The sequence below is a fragment of the Trematomus bernacchii genome, unplaced genomic scaffold (genome assembly GCF_902827165.1).
Source record: "Trematomus bernacchii unplaced genomic scaffold, fTreBer1.1, whole genome shotgun sequence".
NCBI classification, from domain to species: Eukaryota; Metazoa; Chordata; class Actinopteri; order Perciformes; family Nototheniidae; genus Trematomus; species Trematomus bernacchii.
Genome location: NW_022987720.1, coordinates 436,852 through 454,169, shown reverse-complemented (window position 1 = coordinate 454,169; position 17,318 = coordinate 436,852). Strand labels below are relative to the sequence as shown.

Below are 17,318 nucleotides of genomic sequence, written 5' to 3'. Positions count from 1 at the left end.
AAAATGGCATACAGTAGTTTTGCTTTTGTCCTTGAGCTATGAGTCCATTACAAATATTCACAAAGGAAAATTATCTTTTAAAATAAGAGATATACTACATATATACTGAATATAGGCCGTTAAACAAACTATGTTTTTTTTACCAAGTATTTTAATAATAAAGGCATTCAATTCCAACCTTATAAGACTAAGTTGTGTTTATAAGAGCCGGGGTCATTTTGTTGTCAGTCTTTAACATGTTGGTTATTGCTGGAAACTAGAAATTCCTAGACTTTTATAGTAGGCTACCCAAACGCCACTATAACCAGGTAAACTTTACCTGGTAAAGGAGAAGTCCCGAACTTCACGCTTTACAGTCACCCACATTTGCATCATTAAGAACATAGCTTCATGCCACTGAAATCTATTTTCTTGCCCATATTTGACGAGGGCACATGATATTTTAGCCAAAACTGCGGGCTTTAGTTACTCACGCTTTGGACTGCTGTGGGAGGAGACAGCAGCCATCTTGGTCAAGTTTGAGTGACGTTCACCGGTGAGAGCTCTGGATGTTCGTGGCCACCTGGTGGCTGCTTCAAAGCACAGACAGAATTGAGGCTTATTTGTATTCGCCTGATTGAACCGAAAATGTGTATGCCTCGCAAAGCACGATGGGAAACATTCTCCTTTTATCTTGAGCTCTCCAGGCATTTATGAATATTGAATTGTCATTGTGTTGATTACTATGTCAGAGTTTTTGAGAGTTTAGAGTCAACAGGTAAAGAGTGCACATTTCCAAAGCATACAGATATTTTTGAAATTGTAAATGTTGTATTTTAGTGTAATTTCATTCAATTTACAGTCAAAGTTCTGGTAAAAGAGACATTTAGAATAATACATGGGATCTTGGTTATGATAGTGTTATTGCTTTTCAAATTCAATGACGTGTTCAAAACAATGGTGAGGATGTGCAGTATTTCTTTATTTTTTTTGTTGAAAAATAAATAATTGGAAGTGTATTTAACAGACATTTTATGGGAACTCAACAGATGATTATCATTTAAAATGGCTACTTCGTGAACTAATTTAAGAACAGCACATATTAAAATTGTCATTATAGCTGTTCACAACACATTTGCTAAAAGCATTCTTGCATCTTACAATATATAAACGATATTGAAGCATATAACACAATAATGAAAGGTCGGCTGCATGGCATTGTGCGTGAGGCTGTAATGCAGCCATGACACATAACCTATAGAGGCCTGCTATTGGCTTTTAAGTACTTGAGGAAGGGCATGATTTTAGTTTTTAATTGGCCCTTCAGTTTTTCTTTTAAGATTTACACTTTAATAAAAGATACTTTTAAAGTGCTTTTATATACACCAGCCCAGGTCATTAAGTCTCTATTGTATCGCTTGGTCAAATCTCTTTACAGCGTCTTGGATCTCCATGGATCCAGTGACAGATCTGGGCATATTTGGGTGCCGTAATCCTCACTGCAACATTAAAGTCCCTCTGCTCACCTCCTTCTACCTCCACCCACTGATGGCCTGAAAACACCCCAATCACTCTTCGCTGCCACTTCCCTTTCCCGCCTTTCTCTCCCACTTCCTGTCTCAGACGGATGTAAACGCCTGCACCTGTGGCGCCCGGCTGCGCGTCACAGTGCTGGTACATTAAATCGAGAGACTGGTTTGCCACCGAACAAAACCGGTACACCACCTTCTCGTTTCCACGTCCGTCACGGCTTTTGTCAGCGTCATAGCCTGAAAAGTGGATTCGTACCAGGGGGGTAGCGGAGGGCGCCACTCCCAGCTTCATATACTTCAGTTTGAGGGGTCGTCTCAGCTCCAAGAGAGCGTAGTCGTAGTCAGGGGACACGGAGCTGGTGAAGCTCTTGGTTTGGATCCACCCTTGAGGGATTCTGGTTTGTTTAACTCGCGTCCAACGGAAGACAGGCTGCTTCATGGGACCAGGACTACGTCGTATACGTTTCCTCCGTTTCCCTGCTCCTACTATAATCCCATGATCAGCTACACCCTCCTTACCATATTTTCTTCCCCTGAGCCTACTTCCTTTTACTCCCTTTTGCCATACATCTCCATCTATACTATTCCGCTCCTCATCCTCCTCCATTATCTGCTCCTCACCTTTCACCCCCTCTTGATTCACCCCACCTCTCTGCCGCCCTCCTTGCCTCCCAGGCCCTCTTCTTCTTTTAGTCTTAAGCTGCAACACTCCTACTCTCAGCCTTCTGGCACTCTCTAGGTAGTCCCTCCCGTCATGGATGCAGTGTGCCGCTGTCAGCACGTGTTTCGGGGATATTAGGACTCCGGAGCAGCCTGTGGAGAGACGCACAGCAGTGGAGAAAGGATAGTTGGTGATGAAATGCGAGTCAGAGATCACAAAGCGTCCATCTGCTCCGTAAATCTCCCGTTTCCTACGGGTGGGAGCAGGGGAGTGGGCCGGTTGTCCTGTAGATGTCTGGTTCAAACCCTGCAAGATGATATCTGTATGTGTGCGAGTGCCATCCTCATTCATTGTCTCATATCCCAGAATCCTCTCCTGCTCAGTTTGGTTCATAGATGGTAGGTGGCTTTGACACTCTATTCCACAGAATGTTTTTGTCCCTTCTTTCTCCTCATCCTCCTCCTGTCCTCTGAACAAAGGCACTTGTAAAGGCTGTGTGTGTGTGTCCAGCAGCAACGGCAGGTTGTGTCTGGTCCACCTGTTTGCCTCGCTGCTCTCTTCTTTACCAAAAACTGCAGAATCTGTCAGGGCTGCTGCACAGAGCAGCAGACACATGAAGCGATTGAGTCCCATCCCACTGAGAAGAAACAGAGACCGGGATAGCAAATATCAAATATCAAAAGTGTTAGAGAGATATACCATGGACTTCTTTATCTTTTTCTAATGATATCAAGCATATAGAAAATGCATGTTCATGTTCACATAGCTCATTCTAGCATTGGTTAAGCTATATATTATTATGGCCGGCAGAGGGTGCACAAGCTCAATTTTTAAACAATAAAACGCTGAGCAGCAAAATGTAGTGTAATATTTTACCTTACCATGAGGTAAAGCATGAACTACTACAAAACATCCATTAGGAATACAGCCAATAGTATCATAATTACATGCAATATTAATTTACAGTGACACAAAGGACTTTTTTGACATTACTATTGACTATTTCTAAGGTAATAAAGTATTATGGTCTGGTTATAAGTTATATTAAAAGTTATGCATAGTAAATACGTAAGCCAGTCTCAAACCCATGGTAATAAACAAACGAGAACTGGTAAAAATACAGAATACATAGCTTTTGCAAACAATATTAAGAGGAGAGATGGTCAAGAAATACAAACGTCTCAACCCTTTCCTACCTGCAAACCTGGAAAAATATCCCAAAACTTCCAGTAAATGTTCTTTTTCTCATCAATAAAAAATCCTCTCCATCCAAACAGCTTCCAGCAGACTGGCTTCCATCATGTAATGGGCAACTGGAGCACGAGGAGAAGCTGTGTGCAAGGTCCTCAGAGAAATCGACATCCCACTCTGATGCAGAAAAAAAAAAAAACAGGCAGAAAAGGGGGAGTCAGCCATAAGGGGGCCCATGAATGAAGTTCTGGATCGTGTGATGACATTAGATTTCGGGTCAAAAGTGGAGTCATAGGAAGAGAATTTGAGGTATTTCTCTCAGATTTCGCAAATGTTTTGTTTACGTCAAAGATACCCACAGAACAGTTTTGATTTCAATAGAACCTTTTTTTTTTTAAATGTTAACCTATTTACACAGAGAGTTACCAAGAAAACATTGCCTTATAGCATTTACCCAGTGCTTTTGTGGTCAGAAATGTAAGTTTTAAAGTGATGTTTACACACTCACACACACACGCCACTCTGAGCGCCAGAGGCATGCAGCTACAGTTCATGCAGGCGCTTTGCGTGAGACCTTCCCTCAAATGCTCGAGGCCAAGGCAAGAGGGGCAGCGGTCATGGCCGTCCTCAGGCTCAAGAGTGAGCCATTATGTAGATAGCCAGATGCAACGTAACCGGGAGCAGGTGCGAGAACACAGCCTTCACCAGTTACCTGCTGAACGGAAAGAGTAGAGCAATGCTACTACTCGCCGAACACAAAGGGGGATGTAAATGTCCTACACCCACGTTACCAGCAGCGGGAGCGGGGAGCGTGAGCACTGCCTTCACCTAGCTGAATTAAATAAAGAAGCTTAACAGGACAGCTTAGCCAGGCGGCTGCTGCTAACAATCAAGCAACATGTTACCAGGAGCGAGGGCGAGAACACTGCCTTCACTGGTTGAGTTAATAACAAAGTTCAATGATAACACAAAGCTAAGACCAGAAAACTGGCTTCTAAAGAAAAAATAGCACGTGTAATTACGGTGCTTATCCCAAGCATCAGCCAAAGTGGCTGCACAAGCAGGACACAGTTAGGCTGAGCCACGCTACTGCTACTAGCTAAACAGAAAACACAGCTAAAGCTGGAAACTCAAAATGCTAATGATAGCTTGGCACAACACCACGATCAGAAAAAGCACAAAAGAGCACAACAAGGGCAACTCCTGGGAGAGGGAGCGGAAACGCTGCCGTCACCAAAAAGTTTACGCCAAATAGCAAACAAGACAGTAATCAGGACAACTTAGCTGGGAGAGGGAGCGAGAACACTGCCATCACCGACCAAGCAGACACCAACCTGTCCGTCGAAGTTTCTGCGCAGCCGGCCACAGCTCCTGAAGGACGAGTAAGCCCGCGGCTCCGACTGGATCAGCCACGAAGCTGCACGCAGCCAGCTGCTTGTAGAGAAATCCTTTAAATCAAACGTTCCAACTGAACGCTGAACAAACAAAGTCACCTGTGACCCACGTGACACCGGCTATATCTGCCGGTGTCGTCAGAGGATCTGTTCCTTTCATCTTCTCATGACGAGACGGCGTACAGAGAGGAGGTCAAAAACCTGGTCAAAAACCTGACATCTTGGTGCCAGGATAACAACCTCCATCTCAACATCAGCAAAACAAAGGAGCTGATTGTGGACTACAGGAAGCAGCAGGGAGAGGGACACGCCCCCATCGCCATCAATGGGACTACGGTGGAGAGAGTCAAAAGCTTCAGGTTCCTTGGGGTCCACATCACTGAGGACCTGACATGGTCTCTTCACACCACCACCATCACCAAGAAAGCTCGACAGCGGCTCTTCTTCCTCCGCAGGTTGAGGAGGTTCAAAATGGATCCCAGGATACTCTGCAACTTCTACAGGTGCACGATAGAGAGTATCCTGACTGGCAGCATGACGGCCTGGTACGGCAGCTGCACCGACCTCGATCGTTAGGCTTTACAGAGGGTGGTGAAAACTGCACAGCACATCACCAGGACGGAGCTGCCATCCATGGAGGACCTTTACTCCCAGCGGCTCAGGAAGAAATCACTACGGATTATCAAAGACCCCCATCACCCCAGCCACAAACTGTTCTTTCTGTTGCCGTCTGGCAGGCGGTACCGCAGCATCCTGGCAAGGACAAGAAGATTCGGAGACAGTTTCTTCCCGCGGGCAGTGAGACTGTTAAAAAACTGTTGAAACAACATCAAACATTCATCTGCTACTCAGTAGTATGTATCTAATACCTAATATATATATATCATTCCAATAACTTGTATATAGACTCGTACTGCACTATTCCACATCATAACTTTATTTCATTTTTATAACTATTATTATTTTTGTATTGCTCATGCTCTTATTGTTATTATGTTATTATGTTGCATTGTTGGAGAAGCCTGTGACATAAGATTTTCAACTGCATAATTACTCTGTAGCTATGTCAGATTGACAATAAAGAACCTTGAACCTTCTCGCTGCGCGAGAGTACCGTGGCTACATTCTTGTAGCCTACAGCGTTTCGGTTGGAACGTTTGATCTAAGGATTTCTCTGCAAGCAGCTGGCTGCGTGCAGCTTCGCGACTGATCCAGTCGGAGCCGCAGGCTACTCGTTCTCCAGGAGCTGTGGCCGGCTGTGCAGAAACTTCGATAGGACAGGTTGGTGTTGGCTTGGTCGGTGTATGGCAGCGTTTCCGCTCCCTCTCCCAGCTAAGTTGTCCTGGTTGTGCTCTTTTGTACTTTTTCTGACCGTGGCGTTGTGCCAAGCTACCATTAGCATTGTGAGTTTCCAGGTTTTGCAGCGTTTTCTTGTCTAGCTAGTCCCCTAGATTCCACCGGGTCCGTCTGCGCCGCGTTGCGGTTTTGGTCCGGCCTCCTCCGGCGTCATACCCTACCAGGCGCGTTTCAGAAGCATTTCAGAAGCGGAGCGTCTTGCCTGCCGGCTCGCAGTTTTTGTTGATTTGGGCATATTTCCTGGACAGGCTACTTTGTACAGACAAAGTTAATAATAACTGTAATATTCCAGTTATAAACGACATGAATCAAAGATGTGTTGCTGTATTTTAGTGGTAAAAAAATGCATTCATCATCATAATTATTCTATATATATAATTTACACAGTGCCTGTAAACCGGAGGAGAACGCTGGCATTTCTCCTCCTACTTGAAAGACTACGGAGGGATAGGGTCTGCAAAATTAGTTTGTGTGTGTGTATATATCTATATATATATGCTATATATGCTCTGAAGGTTCCACTTCCTGCCTGCCCGACCTTACGTTACGGCTGCGCCGCGACAAAAATAGGATTCGATCCTAATTTTAGAGGAGCCCTGCGCCAAGCCGCTTCTGGGACGCTTCTGAGCCGTAACGCGCCGCGTGTGGTGGAATAACACCCATTGACTAGAGTGGCCGCGATCGCCGTGAGCACCACGGCGCAGCCGTAACGCGCCCGTAACGCGCCCGTAACGCGCCGCAGACGGACCCGGTGGAATCTAGGGGTCAGCCTGACTGTGTCCTGTGCAGCCACTTGGCTGACGCTGGGATAAGCACCGGAGTTAGCCGTGCTGTTTTTTCTTTAGACACCAGTTTTCTGGTCTTAGCTTTGTTTATTCGGCGAGTAGGAGCATTGCTCTACTCTTTCCGTTCAGCAAGTAGCTGGCGATGGCTGTGTCCCCGCACCCGCTCCCGGTTATGCTGCATCTGGCATTCGTTATTAACTCAACCAGTGAAGGCAGTGTTCTCGCCCCCGCTCCTGGTAGACGTGCTGCTTGATTCTTAGCAGCAGCCACCTGGCTAAACTGCCCTGTTAAGCTTCTTTATTTAATCCAGGTAGGTGAAGGCAGTGCTCTCGCTCCCGCTCCCTCTGCTGGTAACGTGGGTGTAGTTGTCGCCAGTAGGGATGGGCTTTTTGTACGTCAAATAATGAGGCGCTATATTTACTGTGTGTATATGTATTTTAAGCGGAAGTGGGGAAAAATGTGTGTTTCCATTCATAAAAAGGGTTAGTCTGTCAGGTGGGCGGAGTATGTGTGGTGGTTGTGTTGTCACAGCTGGTGTGAATCAGCTGGATGAGGGCAGCGTGATTGGCTGCTGCCTGCCCAGCCTTCCAGGGGGCTCCGTGGATTGGCCGGTGGTTGTTTAAATCGAGGGGCCGGGACATTTACCGGGAGATCCGGGAGAACGGAAAAGGTTCTTCCGGCTCTTCCTACGAGGCGGAAGAGCGAACGGGAAGCAAGGCTCTGGACGGATCGACGAGGAAGCGACTGTGAGGCAAGGGTCCACTGTGGAAGCTCTGCTGCACGAAGATTTGCTGTACGGCTGCCAGACGCTGATCGACGGGTCGGTTGAAGGCAGTATTGCAACGCTCCCAAGTTCCTGTTTATTGCAACGCTCTCAAGTTCCTGTTTATTGCAACGCTCTCAAGTTCCTGATTATTGCAACGCTCTCAAGTTCCTGTCTTTTGCACCGCTCACTTGTTCCTATCAGGGCCAGTGTGCCTCTGAGTCGGACACGCTCCGAACTGGGTGCCAGCAAGTGGGCCATTACATAGAGGGCTCACTCACGACATAGTTACATCCCTCTTTGTGTTAGGCGAGTAGTAGCAGTGCTCTACTCTTTCCGTTCAGCAGGTAGCTGGTGAAGGCTGTGTTCTCGCACCCGCTCCCGGCTACGCTGCATCTGGCTACCTACAGGATGGCTCATTCATGTAGCGCCTGTATGGCTTCTCTTGAGCCCGAGGACGGCCATGACCGCTGCCCCTCTTGCCTTGGCCTCGAGCATTCGAGGGAGGCTCTCACGGTAAGCGCCTGTATGAACTGTAGCTTCATGCCTCGGGCGCTCAGGGTGGCTAGAGTCGCAGAGGTGGAGCGTCTGAAAGCAGCCAATGGACACCTCTCCTCGTCACAACTTCCTCCAGCTCAGTCTGGCCGTTCTCGGCGACTTGATGGAGTGATGGCTATGGGTTCACCCCCCAGGTAGAGGACTTGAAACAGGCTGTCCTCTAAGGTGGATCGGTTAGCTGCTGTTATGGAGCGGATGAAGTTGCTCCTCTTGGCCCTTCAGCCAGGGGCCGGTGTGGGGGCTACTAGCTTGCCGCCTGGCCCTCCTTCGGTTGCCGCACCTCTGCTTGAGGATGCCATGTCGCTAGCGGCTTCGGCTAAACCTCTTCTATGAAGGGGTGGATGACGGGGCCCCGCTCACCCCCGAGGAGGCTTCCCACTACTCTGCTCAGAGCTCTCTGCAGGTCACAGCCTGTGACCCACGTGACACCGGCTACATATGCCGGTGTCGTCAGAGGATCTGTTCCCAGAATCTTCTCGTGAGCACACAAGAATTCTGAGTGACAGGATACTCTGGCGGTCATCCGGGACTCATAGAACCGTAGTTACAGACGTAACTATCGTTATTCAGACAGTTTTTTGCACTTCAAAAGACAGCTGTGTTTCTATTGCAAACACGATATGCAAATGACATACAAAGTTTATCCTTCACTGAAAAAACTGAAACGTTCAACAAATTCCACATAATTGCATTAGGTTAGTTGAAAGCAATAATATTAAGTTAACATGTTTAAACTTAATATTATTTATTTTAATAAAAGTCAAAGTTTCAGTTTTTTCAGTCTCAAATTATTAAAGGTTTGATTAAGGCAAGGCAAGACAAGGCAAGACAAGGCAAGGCAAGGCAAGGCAAGGCAAGGCAAGGCAAGTTTATTTATATAGCACCTTTCAACACAAGGCCATTCAAGGTGCTTTACAAAAAATGAAAGACATTAAGAAAATGGCATTTAAAATCAGTCATTAAAAAGAAAAGATAATAAAATACACATTAAAAGAAAAAATACATGGATAAAAGTTACAGTGCAGTTTAAGATGTGAATAGTTCAATTAAAAGCGGCGACAAAAAGAAAAGTCTTCAGCCTGGATTTAAAAGTAGTAAGAGTTGCAGCGGACCTGCAGGTTTCTGGGAGTTTGTTCCAGATATTTGGAGCATAATAATAAATAGTTATATCATTTATAAAATGGTGAACATTATTTTTTAAATACACATTTTGAGGCAAATATATATGATGTATAACCGCATATGAGGATGGGTGTGAAAATGCTTTTACTTCTACATTATCTGAAAACTGTTTCCTGTTTCTGTGAACGACAGAGTTCCTACATGTATAACTCACTCAGTGCCCAACATTCAGCTTGTCTAGCAGCAAGTTTGCAGCATGGAAGAATTCAACTCTTCTCTGGTCACCTTTAACATCTCCTCCACTCCTGATCATCCATCTACTGCCTCCTGGGTCTCCGTCAAACTGGTCCCAGCGGTGGTGCTGTCCATCTGCTTCCTGCTGGGAGTTCCTGGAAATATTGCTGTGATCATCCTCAAACCAAACTGGCAGCACCTGTCCAGTCTGAGCCAGAGTCTGATGCTGAATTTGGCCATATCAGACCTGATCTGCCTGCTCCCCCTGCCTCTGTGGATTTACACCTTACTGTACAGCTGGACTCTCGGCCTGGTGGCCTGTAGGCTCCTCACATATCTCATGTACTGCAGCCTTTATTCTAGCCGGCTTTCGGTGACATTGCTGAGTGTCCAGCGCTACCTACAGGTGGTGAACCTGCAGAACATTTTTGATCGTGTAGGAAAGAGGAGGCTTCTGGTTCTGCTCTGGCTGGTTACCGTGATCCTGTCCATCCCTGCTTTAGTGATCCGACAGGTGATCAAAGACCAGCATGGGACATCCTGCACAGGTTCCTATACGCTCCCCCTTCCCAGCAGGTGGCCGTGCTGCTGCCAGAGTGCCTTGTAGGATTGGTTTCAATTTCTGTCGTGGCCTTTTCATACATCAGCATTGGCATTTGTGAATAGCACACACACACACACACACACACACACACACACACACACACACACACACACACACACACACACACACACACACACACACACACACACACACACACACACACACACACACACACACACACTTCCTTTTTTTTTGTTTCCCTCATATTATCTTGTGTTAAATAAATATTTGTTTCTTTACAATTTTGCCCTCTGCCTTTATTTCCCTTTTTTCCTTATTTTGCTGTGGGTCCCAACTTGAGGAGTTAACCCCAGCCAATGATCAGGGTATGCAGCAGGTTCTCAAACCCAGGTCATCAAATAGCCACTTCGTCACAAGACACAATACATACAAGACACTGTTTTTGGCGTCTGTATGATTTAAACTTTTAAAGTGTACATTTTTTATAATGAGCACAGATTACATCGCTGTGTGTTTTAATGTGGTTCAGCGTTTCCCCAGTTTATCTCCATCGCCTGCTGTGTACTGCTGTTGGTGTGTTAGTTGGCCAACTCACACACTTATGTTAAAAGTTATTATTTAAATAATCTTTACAATGGTGAAAGGAATATGCAATGAGTATACCTGCATGACTTTGAATCTTCATGGTTAACTGCACTTATTGTTAGTCGCTTTGGATAAAAGCGTCAACTAAATGTAATGAAATGTAATGTTACTGATGCAAAAATTAGTAACTAGTGATTTATTTTTGTAGATTGAGGGGGATTTCATCTTAAACTAGTTTACTGTTACTGAATGTTAATCTATAACAATGTAGCATATTCTATTGGCTATACATTTTGTATGTAAATAAAAACTGTTTGTAAAGTACAAAAACCTCAAATGTCTTCTTGTGGTCTTTATAGTTGTGTTCATATTGAGCTGGTCCTTGTTGTGTCTTTTTAGTGGTAAATGAACAGTTCATCTCCAAATTAGTAATGTGCTTCCAAAGATAACTTCCAGAAAATGTCTCTGTTATATGTGGAATCTTTGCTTTTGCACTAATATAGATTTAGAAAATTGCATTATACATAGGTTATTTTATTTATTGTGTGGTGAAAGCTGTTCAAGGAAACAGATTATCAGGAAATGCATCATATAATGAGGCCAAGCAAAACTATGCAGCCATGAAAAACATAATTTGCATTTAGATATGTAGCCTTGGCATTTCCTCTTTAAATGTGTCCTCTTTATCCTGTGTAACACATCATCACTCACTCGGTGCCCAACACTCAGCTTGTCGAGCAGCAAGTTTGCAGCATGGAAGAATTCAACTCCTCTCTGGTCCCCTTTAACATCTCCTCCACTCCTGATCATCCATCTACTGCCTCATGGGTCTCCCTCCGTTTGGTCCCAGCGGTGGTGCTGTCCATCTGCTTCTTGTTGGGAGTTCCTGGGAATATTGCTGTGATCATCCTCAAACCAAACTGGCAGCACCTGTCCAGTCTGAGTCAGAGTCTGATGCTGAATTTGGCCATATCAGATCTGATCTGCCTGCTCCCCCTGCCTCTGTGGATTTACACCTTACTGTACAGCTGGACTCTCGGCCTGGTGGCCTGTAAGCTTCTGGCGTATCTCATGTACTGCAGCCTCTATTCTAGCATGCTTTCGGTGACATTGCTGAGTGTCCAGCGCTACCTACAGGTGGTGCACCTGCAGAACATTTTTGATCGTGTAGGAAAGAGGAGGCTTCTGGTTCTGCTCTGGCTGGTTACCGTGATCCTGTCTATTACTGCTTTAGTGATCCGACAGGTGATCAAAGACCAGCATAGGACATCCTGCACAGGTTCCTACGCTCCCCCTTCCCAGCAGGTGGCCGTGCTGCTGTCAGAGTGCCTCATAGGATTTGTTTCAATTTCTGTTGTGGCCTTTTCATACATTGGTGTCCAGAGAAAAGTGAACCAGGCAGCTTTCTTCAACAACCCACAGACGACCCGGCTCATCACAAGTATCATTGTGACCTTTTTTGTCCTAAGGATGCCGTATTACATCACAAACGTACTTGGTGTGGCAGCTATTCTGCTAAAAAATGACGGCCTATGGAAGTTTTGCTTGAACAGCTGGAACATTTTTGGCGCATTGGTATTTGTGAATAGCTGCCTTAATCCCCTCCTTTATGCTTTTGCTTTAAAAAACATGTGCACTCTATGCGGAGAAAGGGAACATTAGTGCTGTTGGTTATGCAAAGATGCTGATATTAGAGTAGCCTCTCACCAAACTTTCAAGTTGTTGTAGCTATATTTCACACAGACGCAGGATCTTGAATGAAAAAGAACATTTCTCTTTACTAACTCTCAGTATTTGTTTTTCTGACCTGGCCACCTGAAAGAAACATACAAACACTTTTGCTATATATAGAAAATAAAATACAAATAGGACTCAGGTTTTAATTTGACTTCTCTGGAAGAAGTGGTGGTGAAAACTGTTTCCTGTTTCTGTGAAAGCCTGACACAGTTCCTATAACTCACTCGCTTCCCAACTTTCAGCTTGTCTAGCAGCAAGTTTGCAGCATGGAACAACTCAACTCCACTGCGGTCCCCTTTAACATCTCCTCCACTCCTGGAGATCCATCTCCTGCGTCCTGGGCCTCCATCAAACTGGTCTCTGTAGTGGTGGTGTCAATATGCTTCCTGCTCGGAGTTCCTGGAAATATTGCTGTGATCATCCTCAAGCCAAACTGGCAGCACCTGTCCAGTCTGAGCCAGAGTCTGATGCTGAATTTGGCCATATCAGATCTGATCTGCCTGCTCCCCCTGCCTCTGTGGATTTACACTTTTGTGAAAGGCTGGACCCTCGGCCTGGTGGCTTGTAAGCTTCTGGCATATTTCATGTACTGCAGCCTCTATTCTAGCCTCCTGACAGTGACAGTGCTGAGTGTCCAGCGCTACCTACAGGTGGTGCACCTGCAGAAAATCTTCGACCGGGTTGGAAAGAGGAGGCTTCTGGTTCTGCTCTGGCTGGTTACCATGATCCTGTCTATCCCTGCTTTAGTGGTTCGACATGTGATCAAAGACCAGCATGGGACAGACTGCCACTTCCAGTACTCTTCCCAGTCCCAGCAGGTGGCCGTGATGCTGACAGAGACCCTGACCGGATTTGTTGCAATTTCTGTCGTGGCATTTTCATACATGGGCCTCCACAGAAAAGTGAACCAGGCAGCTTTCTTCCACAACCCACAGACCACCCGGCTGGTCACAAGTATCATTGTGACCTTTTTTGTTCTATGGATGCCATATCATATCACGAATGTACTTGGTGTGGCAGCAATTTCACTCAAAAATGAAAGATTTTTGAAGTTTTGCATGGACAGCTGGTACACTGTTTCAGCATTGGTGTTTGTTATCAGCTGCCTGAATCCACTTCTTTATGCGTTTGCTTCTAAAAACATGTGCACTATGTGCGGAGAAAGGGAACATTAGTGCTGTTGATAATGCAAAGATGCCGATATTAGAGTAGCCTCTCACCAAACTGTCAAGTTATTTTGTATATATTGATTGTTGTGTTTTTATTTAGGTCTTAATGTGTGCACATGTAAAAATGTGTCTTTGACTGTGTCTATACATACATATTTGCACACATATTTTTACATTTTATATTCTATATACATTGTTTTTATATTCGGGATTGTGGGAAACAGTATTTCGATCTCTCTGTCTGTACACACAAACTGGAAGATTTACATTAAAGTTGACTGTCAAGTTGTTGTATGTATTGCACGCTGATGCAGGATCTTGAATGAAAATTAACCATTCTCTAATAACTCTCCGTATTTGTTTTTCTGACCTGATATGTTTGTGCTCAGGCACATATAACTCACGTAGGGAGGGCAATGCACGCACGCACGCACGCACGCACGCACGCACGCACGCACACACACACACACACACACACACACACACACACACACACACACACACACACACACACACACACACACACACACACACACACACACACACACACACACACACACACACACACACATAAAAGGCGCCATTACTAGCTATACAGCCAGTTTTTTGCACTTCAAAAGACAGCTGTGTTTAGTGTCTATTGCAAACACGGTATGCAAATTACATGCAAAGTTTATCCTTCACTGAAAAAACTGAAACGTTCAACAAAACCACATAACTGCATTAGGTTAGTTGAAAGCAATAATATTAGGTTGAACATGTTTAAACTTAATATTATTTATTTTAATAAAAGTCAAAGTTTCAATTTTTTCAGTGTTGGCCACCAGAACCGCCTCTGAATAGGACTTGTGGCGAGATGAATTTTCTCAAAATATTAAAGGTTTGATTAAGATAGTTTTATTTATATAATTTATAAAATGGTGAAAATTATTTTTGAAATACACAGTTTGAGGCAAATATATATGATGTATAATCGCTTATATATGAGGATGGTTGTGAAACCAATTGGGATGTGTGAAAATGCTTTTACTTCTACATGATCTAAATACTGTTTTTCCATTTACTTTAGCAAGTGTACGCTTCATGAGTGCAAAAGGTTCCATGCCATTTCATGTGGTCAATAAAGTCAAAGCTCCATTTAATGTGTTGTGTCTAATTTTCTCCGTGTAGTTCATGTGAAGTGCGACTCATCGGAAACAAAAAGGCATGAACAGGCATACCATTTCATGAGAATAGACATACCGAGTTCCAAAAGTGGAAGTTTTCGGACGTGACTTCCCATTTGTATAAATTTGATACATGTCTATAATGCATGCACTGACCAAAACTAGCCTGGTTTTCTTAGTATACAACCAACTCACCGATCCAAATAACGGTTGGTTAGATAAACGAAACTTTTATGAGATAGAAACATCATATTTTTTATGTAGAGTAAGCTGTTCGTCTCACAAAGTCTCATCATTGGATATACTGTAGTATAATTCTACTCATCAGTTTTGAGTGCAAGACATTGATGATGATACGAAAAAAATTCCCCACATTCACTGGTGGCCACCTGAAAGAAACATACAAACACTTTTGCTATATATAGAAAATAAAATACAAATAGGACTCAGGTTTTAATTTGACTTCTCTGGAAGAGTGGTGGTGAAAACTATTTCCTGTTTCTCTGAACGCCTGACACAGTTCCTATAACTCACTCGCTTCCCAACTTTCAGCTTGTCTAGCAGCAAGTTTGCAGCATGGAACAACTCAACTCCACTGCGGTCCCCTTTAACATCTCCTCCACTCCTGGAGATCCATCTCCTGCGTCCTGGGCCTCCATCAAACTGGTCTCTGTAGTGGTGGTGTCAATATGCTTCCTGCTCGGAGTTCCTGGAAATATTGCTGTGATCATCCTCAAGCCAAACTGGCAGCACCTGTCCAGTCTGAGCCAGAGTCTGATGCTGAATTTGGCCATATCAGATCTGATCTGCCTGCTCCCCCTGCCTCTGTGGATTTACACCTTACTGTACAGCTGGACTCTCGGCCTGGTGGCTTGTAAGCTTCTGGCGTATCTCATGTACTGCAGCCTCTATTCTAGCCTCCTGACAGTGACAGTGCTGAGTGTCCAGCGCTACCTACAGGTGGTGCACCTGCAGAAAATCTTCGACCGGGTTGGAAAGAGGAGGCTTCTGGTTCTGCTCTGGCTGGTTACCATGATCCTGTCTATCCCTGCTTTAGTGGTTCGACATGTGATTAAAGACCAGCATGGGACAGACTGCCACTTCCAGTACTCTTCCCAGTCCCAGCAGGTGGCCGTGATGCTGACAGAGACCCTGACCGGATTTGTTGCAATTTCTGTCGTGGCATTTTCATACATGGGCCTCCACAGAAAAGTGAACCACGCAGCTTTCTTCCACAACCCACAGACCACCCGGCTGGTCACAAGTATCATTGTGACCTTTTTTGTTCTATGGATGCCATATCATATCACAAATGTACTTGGTGTGGCAGCAATCTCACTCAAAAATGAAAGATTTTTGAAGTTTTGCATGGACAGCTGGTACACTGTTTCAGCATTGGTGTTTGTTATCAGCTGCCTTAATCCACTTCTTTATGCGTTTGCTTCTAAAAACATGTGCACTGTGTGCCACAAAAGTACATATTGATACTGTTGTAAATACAGAAGCTTGCTGTTAAAGAAAGTGTAAATATTTTATAAATTAGGACAAATGTACCTGGTGTGGGAGCTAATTGGCTTAAAAACAAGGGACTGAGGAAGTCACTCTTATCTATTGCAGAACCTTTGTGATGTTAAAATAATTCGCAGAAATAACCCCACCATTACTAGTGTAACTTAGTCTAAAAATATCAGCTGATACACAGCTTGTTTTTAGCCACAATTCTAGTGAATTATTCCATATAATTATTTGTTTTACTTCTCTTGAGGTGTTGTGGTGAAAACTGTTTCCTGTGTTCTTTTTACTGTGTAAGTCTGACAAAGATCCGATCACTCGTTTGTTATTACTGTTATGATACTGAAAGAGGATGTTTGTGGTCAGCAAGATTAATCAGAGTAAATGATCTGCATCTCAAGCACACCATTACAGTCAATGTCTACAAATATATTTGTGTTAATCTATATGTATTGGTTGTGTTCAATGTTTAATGTTGTTCACTTAGCTTTATTGTTGTGATCTCTTTTAAGTCAGATATTTGAATAGCCTCTCACCACACTGTTAAGTTGTTGTCAGCAAAGATTCACACAAGACGCAGGTGCTTGGACGCAATTTACCATTCTTACCATTCCAAATCAGAATAAAAAATAAAAAAGCACACACTCACACACGCACACACACACTTCCTTTTTTTCAATCTAGATAATTTGTTGAAAGAATATTTGTGTGTTTACCATTAGAATCCTTTTTAATAAATGCTTTTTAATATAAATGTTGGTCTGTTATTAATGTTGTACAAGAGTGAATGCTGCCAACCTCTACTATTGATGACTCCAGAATCCTTCAACCTTGTTAAGCTAGTGATATGGTAATGTTTTGTTGTAATCATCATTTTAATCAGTATTTACATTAAAAAAATTGATATTTGGATATATTTTATTCAACTACATTAATTGGCTATCAATTTTTCTTTCCGAAGGGTAGTTCCCCAAGTAACTTTAATATGAATTACATTTATTATACAGGA

General features: G+C 44.0%; 5 protein-coding genes across 5 annotated transcripts; 4 read left to right on the top strand and 1 right to left on the bottom strand.

Annotated features, from left to right (window-relative positions):
• Positions 1–445: 445 nt before the first annotated feature.
• LOC117492282 (serine protease 23-like) lies at positions 446–3,466 on the bottom strand. The gene is made up of 2 exons (XM_034142442.1): positions 3,369–3,466; positions 446–2,809 (listed from the first exon to the last, which is right to left on the bottom strand). The coding sequence occupies exons 1-2, from the start codon at positions 3,419–3,421 to the stop codon at positions 1,402–1,404; spliced, it is 1,461 nt and encodes a 486-aa protein (XP_033998333.1). The 5' UTR covers positions 3,422–3,466; the 3' UTR covers positions 446–1,401.
• Positions 3,467–9,537: 6,071 nt separating this feature from the next.
• On the top strand, positions 9,538–10,182 carry LOC117492726 (C-C chemokine receptor type 8-like). The gene has a single exon (XM_034143108.1). It carries the CDS (start codon positions 9,598–9,600, stop codon positions 10,180–10,182), a length of 585 nt encoding a protein of 194 aa, XP_033998999.1. The 5' UTR covers positions 9,538–9,597.
• Positions 10,183–11,449: 1,267 nt separating this feature from the next.
• LOC117493563 (C-X-C chemokine receptor type 4-like) lies at positions 11,450–12,516 on the top strand. The gene has a single exon (XM_034144191.1). It carries the CDS (start codon positions 11,479–11,481, stop codon positions 12,385–12,387), a length of 909 nt encoding a protein of 302 aa, XP_034000082.1. The 5' UTR covers positions 11,450–11,478; the 3' UTR covers positions 12,388–12,516.
• A 74-nt stretch (positions 12,517–12,590) lies between these two features.
• On the top strand, positions 12,591–13,763 carry LOC117493564 (leukotriene B4 receptor 1-like). Its single transcript, XM_034144192.1, has one exon. It carries the CDS (start codon positions 12,729–12,731, stop codon positions 13,635–13,637), a length of 909 nt encoding a protein of 302 aa, XP_034000083.1. The 5' UTR covers positions 12,591–12,728; the 3' UTR covers positions 13,638–13,763.
• Positions 13,764–15,198: 1,435 nt separating this feature from the next.
• Positions 15,199–17,032, top strand: LOC117493565 (leukotriene B4 receptor 1-like). Its single transcript, XM_034144193.1, has one exon. The coding sequence runs from the start codon at positions 15,374–15,376 to the stop codon at positions 16,280–16,282; it is 909 nt and encodes a 302-aa protein (XP_034000084.1). The 5' UTR covers positions 15,199–15,373; the 3' UTR covers positions 16,283–17,032.
• The last annotated feature ends 286 nt before the right edge of the window (positions 17,033–17,318 follow it).

What these genes read in the sequence shown, in the direction of transcription:
- LOC117493565 (XM_034144193.1), top strand. Translation starts at nt 15,374, where the DNA reads ATGGAACAACTCAACTCCACTGCGGTCCCCTTTAACATCTCCTCCACT.
- LOC117493564 (XM_034144192.1), top strand. Translation starts at nt 12,729, where the DNA reads ATGGAACAACTCAACTCCACTGCGGTCCCCTTTAACATCTCCTCCACT.
- LOC117492726 (XM_034143108.1), top strand. Translation starts at nt 9,598, where the DNA reads ATGGAAGAATTCAACTCTTCTCTGGTCACCTTTAACATCTCCTCCACT.
- LOC117492282 (XM_034142442.1), bottom strand. Translation starts at nt 3,421, where the DNA reads ATGAGAAAAAGAACATTTACTGGAAGTTTTGGGATATTTTTCCAGGTT. An exon ending in ATATTTTTCCAGGTTTGCAG is followed by an intron (nt 2,810 to 3,368) that starts GTAGGAAAGGGT and finishes GTTTCTTCTCAG; the next exon opens with TGGGATGGGACTCAATCGCT.
- LOC117493563 (XM_034144191.1), top strand. Translation starts at nt 11,479, where the DNA reads ATGGAAGAATTCAACTCCTCTCTGGTCCCCTTTAACATCTCCTCCACT.